This window comes from Sinocyclocheilus rhinocerous, unplaced genomic scaffold, assembly GCF_001515625.1.
Source record: "Sinocyclocheilus rhinocerous isolate Xijiao unplaced genomic scaffold, SAMN03320098_v1.1 scaffold304, whole genome shotgun sequence".
Classification (NCBI taxonomy): Eukaryota; Metazoa; Chordata; class Actinopteri; order Cypriniformes; family Cyprinidae; genus Sinocyclocheilus; species Sinocyclocheilus rhinocerous.
In genome coordinates this window covers 638480-649793 of record NW_015659941.1, presented here as the reverse complement: position 1 = coordinate 649793, position 11314 = coordinate 638480, and the positions used below count along the sequence as shown (strand labels likewise).

Sequence of the window (11314 nt, the reverse complement as noted above, 5' to 3'; positions counted from 1 at the left end):
CAGTCCAAAAAAAAAAAAAAAAACGTAATAGCTTAAAACTTTGTGCTGAGAATGAATAAATGAATAAATAAATATTTATGTCTAATGTATATGTATTAGACGTATGTAATATATTAATTAATTAATATATAAGCAATTTTATAATAAATGGTATAATGAATAATTAAAATAATTTTTTTTAAATTAACTGTATATGACAGTACTGTTAAAAAAATGTTAGAAATTGATTTTGAAAAACCTAGAATTGAAATGTTTCCAGTAAAGCTCATCAAAATATTATGTACAGTAAAACGACATTATTATTATTTATTATTATTTATGATATTTAATAATAATTTTAAAAATGTGCAAATTAATTGAAAACATTTTCATTCTTCCAGTAAAATCAGTTATCAAAATATTATGTACAGTAAAATACAGTAATTTATAATATATTAAATATTTTATATAAGAAAAATATTTAAAAATGTACATACAAGACTGATCATTTCAAAACATCTAGAATCAATATGATTCCAGTAAAATCGGTTATGAAAGCATTATGCACAGTAAAAAAGACAAATAACTGTATAGTATTTTTGAAACAATAACAATTCACTACAGTGTTAATTTCTTTGAGGAATTATTTTTGTCATAATTTTCGTCAACGACATTTTTTTCACAGACGAACTAAAACTCTTTTTAAATGACAAAAACTATGACGTAAATCTATTGACATTTTCATCAACGAATAAAAACGAGACGAAAACGTTAGGGAGGGACGATTTGGGAAAGAGATTCATTCAGAACGAATCTGCTTGCGTGGTTCGGAGGTTAGATATATGAATCAGCGGGCCGGGACATAAGCTAACATACACTTGCTGCACGTCGCATAAAACGTTCAAAAATGTCAATATGTGGGAGTAAGAGAAGAGCAGACATATGGATAAATCTGACGACGCAAGAGAGAAATCAATTCGGTCCGGTTTTCTGAGCGCAGACTCTGAGGCATACACACACACAGAAAGCGGGTCTCACAGCGCGCGAGTACTCTTTAGCGTCGCATGAACGGTGAATTACACACAAAATGATGTCGAATTGTCTGTTTTGACGAGTATTCACGTAAACACAGTTGATTACGTCTTAAGTGAACGTAAACAGTAGGGAGAACGTGTATCAGTACATTGCATCCATTGCAGCTGTGCATTCGGTTTTAAAGGGACAGCAGCCTAATTTAGTTGCTATTGTCCGAGTCATTGATGTTAATCAAGCAACAAAAGAAAGACAGAAAATCACGCACTGCTCTTGACTGAAAAACATTAGTAGCCCTAAAGATTAATCTAAATTTATTTATAGAAATAAATATGTCTGCTTGAAAGAATGAAGAATATGGTAAACAAATTGCTATAAAGAATCCATAATTAGCCTATATAACCATTGGTATTTCATTAAAAAGAAGACCATGTTCTTATTCTTTATGAGAAGTGGTTTTATTTAATTTTAACATAAAGGCATGTTGTGTGTCACCGCAGTTAAACCGGTGTCTATCATGATAAAACCTTAATATCAAACCTATATAATGAGTTTGGAAATTTTAGAGAAATGCTTAATAAATGCACTGTAACTAAACCCATTAGATTTTAGCCGACTAAATTTACTGTAGATTTAGTCGACTAAAATCTTATGATATTTAGTCGACTTAAACTAGACTAAAACTAAAAACAATTCAGATGACTAAAATACGACTAAAACTAAATGGCATTTTAGTCAAAAGACTATGACTAAAACTAAATAATAATTTGCTGTCAAAATTAACACTGATTCACTATTTACTGTTATGAATTGAAAAATGTAGGCCCTGAATATTATCTACTTTCAATATTAGAAAGAGAAAGAGAGAAAGACAATATCGGGCAATATTGATATGGTTGCCGGTTGAATACATTTCTTGTTGGAAAGGTTTCTAACAAAATCTTTTCTTCCGTAAGTCTTGCGCTCCTTACAAAAACACGTCTTAGCTTGTCTGCCCAAAGGCAACAATTCCTTTAGTGGGTGTGAAGTCAAAAATATAATTAACATTACTGGCCATTAGTTGTGAACATGTAAGGACTGTTATCCACTAAATCATGAACAGCTTAATCCAGTAAAAACTGAGCAACTCCACCTGCACTTGTTGGGTTTCAACCATTAATTTAATAAATAAAACTTAGTTCGAGTTTGGAGTTGAATAATAGCATGTTAAACTGCTTACAAATCATCCTTGAGACAATCAAAGTACAAACAGACTCCTATTTAACCACCATTTTTGTTACAGATTGCTTAAGCAGGCCTTCTTAGTCATTAATTAGGAATCTGTAATGTTTTGGCAACACCACGATAGTGGATCCATTGTAAAACATCCGAGAGTCTGAGTTTCTCTCATTAGTCACACGATCAATCGAGGTCACAGTGGCAGAAGAGAATATGTGATGCTAACAGAAAGTTATCTGGTAGTCACTTGTATATTCCATTATATAATGAGAAAAATGTGTGTTTGGTTTCTCTAAGAATAATAACGGCTACCGAACAGAGGCCTGTGTTGCGTTATGAATGATTGATTGTACATTGCGCCTGCATAAGTCACAGGTTAATAATTAGACATAATGGGATTGTAAGCGTATAAGGAGATTAGCTTCACATCACAATGATTTACAAGTGGAAAAATGCAAGATTATGCTTTGAAGTGACAAACGCGAAACACGACTAGAAACTGCGATGACTGACACCATGGTAACAATAGCAACGTTTTACCGTCATGCACGTTTAGTATCCGCTATTTTTAACCAATGAAATATGACAGCAACCAAAGACTCGTTACGTTCAGTGAATTCAACTAAACCACCGTTGAGTTTTGTTTATATTTGGAAGGTTGAAGGGTTGCCATGTCCACTTATTATTAAGCATCTTTGGGCTCGGCTCTTTACGCAATCCAGTTTATGTTAATAAAGTAGGCAGATCGCTATATTTTGGTTTGTGGCTTATTCTCAAGATAACACATTTGGATTGAGTTAATTATGGGCTTGTTTTTATTTGTCGCTTTTTTCTAGCAAGATCTGGCAAAACTAATGAGTCAAAACAAACACTGTGATTTCTTGCACCTCAAATACCGAAAAAAAAACACAACTCTGAAACGCGTTTAAATACATCATTATAAAACGGATAGTTCCGGTCCTTGATTCTGATTGGTTGAGCCGCGTTCGAAGCTGTTGTATATTACTCTACAAACATACACCTTTGTTTACGTTTGTCTGTTGCTTGGCAACCACTTTGTTGCAACCACAACCGATTCTGAGGAACTACATTGTTTGGTGGAAGAATACTGTTTTTATTAATATCATTACACTTTATTTGCTCTGTTTTATTTTGTGAAACCTAACTACGAATACGGAATAACCATTTTATAAAAGCAATAACCCCGTGAAGCCGTGGTTTACTCCGCTTCGCGTCGTGCCTAACAACGCCCCTTAGCTGTTATAAATTCACTGTAAACCGCGGCTTCTTGGGGCTTATTGCTTTATTAACAACCAGTTGTTCGGTTGGTTTCGTACACACTGTGTAGAATTTCCATAAATGCAGCTGTCACTACCTAAATTTTTTTCAGGAGTCAATTTGGTTGGAGAATGCGGTTGTCACTCCCGTAAAAAAGGTTAAGGCTAGATGGTATACAAATTCGTATATTGGGCATGCGCACATCAATATAGCGTAATTTTTTGTCACACGGTACAATGATAATTACTGTTTTTTCATTATTGTAAGGGGTAGGTTTAGGGTTGGGGTAGGTGTAGACATTAATAAAACGCAATCTAATAGGTAGAAAATTTAATTTATTGTTAGCTTCCGGTTTTAGCTGTATCCCTTCTAGCCACAACCCTGTAAAACTGAACTGTGTGTACAGAACAGGGTTAAGCACTAGAAGGTGAACTGACAACCGAATTTAGCTGCAGTGTGTATGTGGGATTCATCAACCTGGCTGAAATTGCTCACTTGTCTCTGGAGAACTCCCAGCGCGGGTCCTCAGGGAGGTCGTACTCTGGGATGGGGTCGTCGTGGGCGGAGCTACGGCGAGTGGTGATCCTGACCAATGGTGTGCTAGAGCTCATGGAGGAGCTGGAGTCAGACGACACCTGTAAGGGGAAAGATGGATGGCTGATCACCTGAGTCTTGAAGACAGCACCAAACATTATTAACACCTACATGTGTGTTTGTGATTGTGTGCATTTAGCAGCTCAACATTATCAATACAGGAAGCTGTGACTTACATGATACAAATAATAGCACAAAATATAGGGTAAGGTATCAGGCTTAATTGAAGTTACCTACACCTAAAAGCCATGCATTTTTATTTTACTTTTTTTTTTTAGGTTTTATAATGCATCATAAATTTGCTCAAAATGTAATGGTTTCAAAGAATGTTTCCAACTTACCACCATATAGCATACCTTCAACTTCTCAACAAAAAATCTTGACATGTTATTCAAAAATTTACAACAAAGGCACTGCTGTACAAAACTAAAATTTACAAACTTTTTTTAAATATTTGATCTAGAATAATAGAACAGTTGTTCATATATATATATATATATACATATATGAACAACTGTTCTATTATTCTATTATTCACATTCATAAAGTAGATTATATGTAAAAAATATATATTTTATATATAAAGTTATAATCAAAAATATAAATTATAAATAAATTATAAGAAATAATAAATTATAAATATAAAAGTCACTTAGAATAGAATTATCTTCTCTATTATCTCAGTCTCAGTTATCTTTATATAATACATGATATACATCTTAATCATGTAAAATTCAACATGTTATACCAATAATTGAGATTATATTTTAAAATATATTTACATATAATAAATATATTATAGAAATCATTATATATAAAATGTATACAATAAAAGATATCATCATATATAAAATATAAATATAAAAAGTCATATTATGCAATTATCTTCTCAATTATCTCTGGCTCAATTATCTTCATACAATAAATTGCATTAAAATATCATGATTTATTATACATAAAAATAAATTTAAATATTACATTAAAAAAACATGATTGGATGATTTGAAGAATCATTTATGTCCGTAGCACAAATGTCCAAAACAAGTTAGATGCCAAAATGCAATACAAAATAAGAGGCTGGTTCGAATCACTAAGCATAAACTTGCCTTAGAAACCCAGACTAATTTCATAATTCAAAGATAAATCATTCTTATATTAGTGTGTGTATGCAGGTGTGTATAAGATCTCTAGAACTCTTTATCTACTTTCTGTTACCTGGCGGCGCAGAGGGATCTGTTTGGTCAGCTTGTGCACTGCCGGCTGACTCCCGAAATCAGGCTTCTTAGCCGACGTCCTCATTCGACAAACCACCACGATCACCACCATACAGGCGATGAGAAAGACGCCTATGCAGTAGATGGCGATCTCCACATAGTCTGGAGGATAGTCCGTCTCGCTGGGGTCTGGCTCAGCTGTAGAGCAGCGAGAAGGATCAGAAAGAAGTGAGGCGACAAGCTAAGAAGGATTTAAGACACTCCTCAAGTCATACAGCCGAGGAATAACGCACCAGAAACCTTAATGTTGGACACAGCACCGTTTTAAGATGGTTATGAAGGACATTAAGGTTTTCAGAGCAAGATGTTCTGCCAGTGATAACAAAACAGGAGAGGAAAAGATGAAGGTGACTAAAGAATTACAAGATGAACCAACACACACACACTTGATATATTGATCAATTTCAAACTATTAAATGTTCTACAAAGTAGTCAGATGGAAATTTTATTTAGATGTTCCTCATGCTTAGCTCAGAAAACGCTTCATTTAAGTATCAACTTAAAGGGTGAGACCTTCGTTCATCTTCGGAACACAATTCCGAAGGGCTCTCTGACCCTCCCATAGACAGCAAGGTAACTACCACGTTCAAGGTCCAGAAAAGTACCAAGATGATCGACAAAGTAGTCCGTGTGTCATTACGCCGGATCTGGGTCAGCGCCGCCACACGCTCGCATCATGATACTGTCGTGAACGCGCGTCCACAAGTGACGCAGTAGAGACGGAAATGTGGAAAAAAGTCGTTATTTTTGTTTTCTTTGTGCAAAAAAGTATTCTCGTAGCTTCGTAACTTTACAGTTGAACCACTGATGTCACACGGACTACTTTGTCGATCATCTTGGTACTTTTCTGGACCTTGAACGTGGTAGTTACCTTGCTGTCTATGGGAGAGTCAGAGAGCCCTCAGATTTCATCAAAAATATCTTAAATTGTGTTCCGAAGATGAACGAAGGTCTTACGGGTTTCGAACAACACGAGGGGGAGTAATTAATGACAGAATTTTAATTTTTGGGTGAACTAACCCTTTAAGTAAGAGCTATAAAACGAATTTGAAGTTTGGAGTTCATATTAAGACACGTGAGATTTCTGGTGTCTTAGCAGAAAAATCTGAGACTTAAGCCTCAATTTGATCTCAGTTTAATAACTGAGATATTATAGAGATCTCCTTGGTGATCTTTCTTTCCATCATAGCATATTTCCTGACATTCAATGGCCCCTGCAAACATACACACGCTCACAAAATGGTTTACATATGACCACAGTATTGAAGTACTTCCTGACACTTGAGGTCTTTCAGAAATGCACACTTCATGGATACGATCACACACACACACACCGCACGCAAACACAGTGACTTCCATCTGTCTGACCGCAGACCAGTAAGTGGTGCCATTTGCGGTCAAAGATTTGGTCTGTTTCCTGGTCAGGATGTAGTGAGGTGCACACTGTTGCATTATGCATGTTAGCATGCACACAGGATGCTGTCTTGTGCATGACGACAGATAGCCTTTGTTTTCGTAAAACTATGTTGAATTCACTAATATTCAGTTAAACCTGTCCAAATTATTAAAAAATTTACCAAAAGATCTAAACCTTTCTGTTCTAAATCACACTCAAAAACACACACAGGCACAGACACAGAGGTTGTGAAGTGGCTCTAATAACTAAGAAAGTCCAGCATGTGAGAAGGTAAGCAAATCTTGAGACTTTCTTTAGAGAACAAAGCAGTTATTAGAGCTGAAATGGAAAAAGACTTTGAAACATATAGGACATATTTTATCATCATTAACACCCTCATGTCATTTTAAACCCATCTGACGTTCGTTCGTCAACAAAACATTGCTCGTTTTTGTACAATATGGTGACCATACGGTTCTTAAGACTCATGCAATATAGTCTTACAATTTTTTTTGTGTGCAGTTTTGTGCAAAGGACAGACTACTGAACAAATTCTCTAGGTCTTCCATTCGCAATTTAACAAATTCTTTGATATATCTGGACATTTTTTCATTTGTTGTTATACAGAAAGTCAGTCAAACTTTAAAACAACATGAAGGTGAGTAAATAATGACAGAATTGTAATTTTAGACTAACTATTCCATCAAAACACGTCTTTCCAAACATGCAACCACTAAAATGTTAGTTGGGAAGAGAAAATTGAAAATAATAGAGATCTCGAGACACTTGGGTGCAGTTTTATTTTGTATATTTTTATATTTTATTTTTAATTTTATTATATATATAAACAGTGCAGACATTTAAAAATGACAAAAACACAATAACATTACTAAAACAAACTAAAATTAAACAGAAAATATAAAAATTACATGTAATTAAAAAAATTAAATCAATTATTAATACATTTATAAATAATTTTTTAGATCTGTAATTTCAGTGTGCGGACATTTTTTTCTTAGTGAAATATTACCAACTCTAATAGCATATCTAGTAGGGCTGGGACATTAAATTGATGCATCGCGATTCGTGGATCGATTTTGAGATTTTCGGAATGCATCGTGATTCTCTCTCGAATCGATTCTGAGCTTAGTTTTTAACAGCAGATGGCGCTCTAGGCTAGTTTTTAACCGCACACTCAAACGCTCACGAAGAAGAGCGCTTGTGCGTTCGGCTGAGTAATGTAAGTGGTTAAATGTACTTGTACATCAGCGAGATTAATGTAAACACAGCCCACTGTGAACATCCTTGTAATTCGCTTCAACCTTTTCGAACTTTATGAATGATTATTTTAGGTTCAAATGGTGCATGTGTAAGGAACTGGAAGCAAGCAGAATACAGCTATTTCTAAAGCATGCAGCTCCATTTGCTGTTAAAAACTAAGCTCAGAATCGATTCAAGAGAGAACTGCGATGCCTTCGGAAAATCTCAGAATCGATGCAGCAGAATCATTTCTCGATTCGCGATGCATCGATTTATTATCCCAGCCCTAAAATCTAGTATAATGCTTCTAAAACAAGCACTGCTGAGCACCGTCCCAAGTGCCTCTTGTTCCCTCTCAAAGACCAATGGTGCGATATCAACCAACGTGGCTTCGACAAAAAGGAGGCGTAGGTACGGAAGCAGTAGAGGACGAGTGTATACCTGGAAGCACCGTCAACCAAGCAGTGTGATAGGAGATCCCAATAGAGTTACCCGCCAAGCACGTATACTCGCCCGCATCCTCGAAAGTTACATTAGGCAGGTAGAGCACCTCGATCTCTTTGTCCGTAGTGTTCACACCTGCCGTCTGAGAGAAACAAAGCAGGAAACGCAGGAGAAGAGGAAGATGGGAGGGAGATACAAGAATGGATGGAAGAAAGAAAAGAAAAGAAACAAATCAGACCCATAATACCAAGAAGAGAAAAGGAGATGTTCAATGTTGTACTTCCCATCTACGCATTACAGAGATGGTAGATGTTCCACTTCGGGAGAGAAGAAGATCGTCAAATAGGAAGGGCAGGATAAAATCGTAAAATAAACGTACATCTAAACGAAGGCCGAAATCTCTGTACCCAACACAGGTGAACCCACCAGATCCTCAAGGGTTCATGCAAACACAAGTGAAGAAACATGGAAAACAAGCCGCTGCCTTTTCGCCAAGAAAGTACTGAAGAAAAGTGATAAATCAAAGGGGAAAAAGTAGGAGGGAAACTTGACACAGAACAGAAGGCAGGAAGGCAGTGGCAATGACAGACCAAAGGCTTGTTTCCATGGCTGATTGGGCACCAGGAAAGATTCACCAAAAAATAAGAAAAACACCAGACCACACCACACCGGCTCAGCGAAAATCTCAGGATCACCACGACGACAAAAAAACAACCCAAAACACCAGCAGTGGGGAAGGGGACGCCGGGGGATCGACGTCTCGGTCTCGTTTTTACCTGGTAGGACAGTGAGCCAACCGGACTGGCTGACCTGACCGATATAATTGGACACTTGGCACGTATATTCACCAGAGTCCTCTTCCGTGACGTTGGTGAGCATGAGCACTTCCACGTCCGAGCTGTTTATGCCCGAACGCTAGGGGGCGCCGCAACAAGGGACAAAAACACACATATGGGAACTTACTCTTTAGGAGAGCAGAAAAGGAGGCAGCACCACCCGTTACATGGAATAAGATATATGAGAATATCTTCTGCAAGAATAAAGTGTTTTTGCATCTTCTCATTCTTTCTAAAATAAATCAACTGTATCAAAACATGCATGTTCCCTAAAATGCAAGGATAAAATACATGGAAAAAAAGAGGCCTATGCAGCCAAAATGAAAACCAAGCCTACCTTCAACACCCGGACATAAGGGAGTCCATCAGCACCGTAATGGCTGCCGTTCTTCACAATGTGCTGCAGCCACTGGATGTGAGGTTGAGCGTCACTGTAAACTTTGCAGACAAACTTAGCGTCCTCTCCGACTTGCACAGTGACGTTGGCTGGAAGGCCTGCCTGAAGAATGGGCCGGTGAGGAGAGCGTTCTGACAGAAAGGAAGAAGAATGAGCATTATTATGTTAATGTTTACCAAGGACACTACTGTTTCGGTCTGTAAGGTCTTTTTGAATGAAGTTTTATCTTCACAAAGGCTGCATTTATATTCTCAAAATTACAGAAAAATCAAGATTATGAAATATTATTGCTATTTAAAATAACTGTTTTCTATTTAAATATTTTTTTAAATGCAATTTATTCCAGTGATGCAAAGCTGAATTTTCAGCATCATTACTCCATTGATACATGATCCTTCAGAAATCATTCTAATATGTTGATTCGCTGCTCATTTCTTATTATTATCAATGTTGAAAATGCTTAATATTTTTTTTATTTTGTGGAAACTAGCCCAGTCTGCATGGTAAGACAGTGAAACTATATGCGAACATACAGTGTTCAGATCAACACACCTACCGTCCTATTAGGCTGCTGTCACAAAACAGAGGCTGTTGCGTTATCTCTGCTGATAAGGACTGAACAAACAGATGAAGAAAGGCAAAGTGGGGGGAAATAAGACAGATGTACAGTGTCCACCGTATATCAGCGGCAGTTCCTGCAGCGTTGGCGTATCAGAAACCTTCATTTCATTTCCTTTTTCCCCTTAGAAATGATCATACAAAATAATGCTGTGATTTTTGTTTTCCAAAAGCCACAATAATGAGCAAACTAGTTTTGAGTAGCTAATACATGTGAAGTTTGTGAGCAGCTAAGTTTCCTATTATTTGAAAAATCTGACTGTTTATAAGGACACACAATATTCAGTGTTACTTTAGTATAATTTTATTTTTTATTAAAGGGGTCATATGACATTATTTTGTGTATTTGGTGTAATGAAATGTGTTTATGCGGTTTAAGGTTTAAAAAACACATTATTTTCCACACATTGTACATTATTGTTTCTCCTCTATGCCCCGCCTTTCTGAAATGCGTCGATTTTTGTGATGGAAATGTTACGCCCCTTACCATACTGTGATGCCGTGATCCTGCGACGAGACAAAACCAATAAAACGCATTATAAATGAGGCATAATTACTGATTATAATGACTTATACTGTCTTTTTACGCGTTGCGTTGGATCGCGCCGTGTAAACATAAAACCATGTCTGCATTTGTGATCAGAGAAACAACAAACAACAAACACTACTCTACACTGCTCAAAACTCACGTTTGAATCCTCAGTGGCAAATCCTTTAAATATGAAAGTGTACTTACAGGCTTTGAGCCAGCATTATTTGTCAGAACACCAGCATTGTAGGCTATACTCTCCCAGGAAACAGTCCTCATCCTCCATAAAATGCGTTGCTCACATCTGAATATTTGGGTTGAACTGTTCTGGAACAGTGTTGTAAATACAACTTAACCACTGATTTTTAGTCGTGTCCTCTTTTGGAAGACCAAACAAAGTAGTTTCGCTTTCACAACAAAACAGCGTCACACACGGAGGCCTAGAGTGAGCGGCGGCGG

At 36.6% G+C, this 11314-nt stretch overlaps 1 protein-coding gene across 1 annotated transcript in view; it reads right to left on the bottom strand.

Annotated features, from left to right (window-relative positions):
• The window catches only part of fgfr2 (fibroblast growth factor receptor 2), a 62502-nt gene that overhangs the window by 23642 nt on the left and 27546 nt on the right, over positions 1 to 11314 (bottom strand). The window contains exons 7-10 of the mRNA XM_016533558.1: positions 9649 to 9839; positions 8473 to 8617; positions 5317 to 5513; positions 4003 to 4142 (exon numbers count right to left, since the gene is read on the bottom strand). Of these exons, the coding sequence (XP_016389044.1) occupies positions 4003 to 4142; positions 5317 to 5513; positions 8473 to 8617; positions 9649 to 9839 (673 nt within the window). The remainder of the gene's footprint in view (positions 1 to 4002; positions 4143 to 5316; positions 5514 to 8472; positions 8618 to 9648; positions 9840 to 11314) is intronic.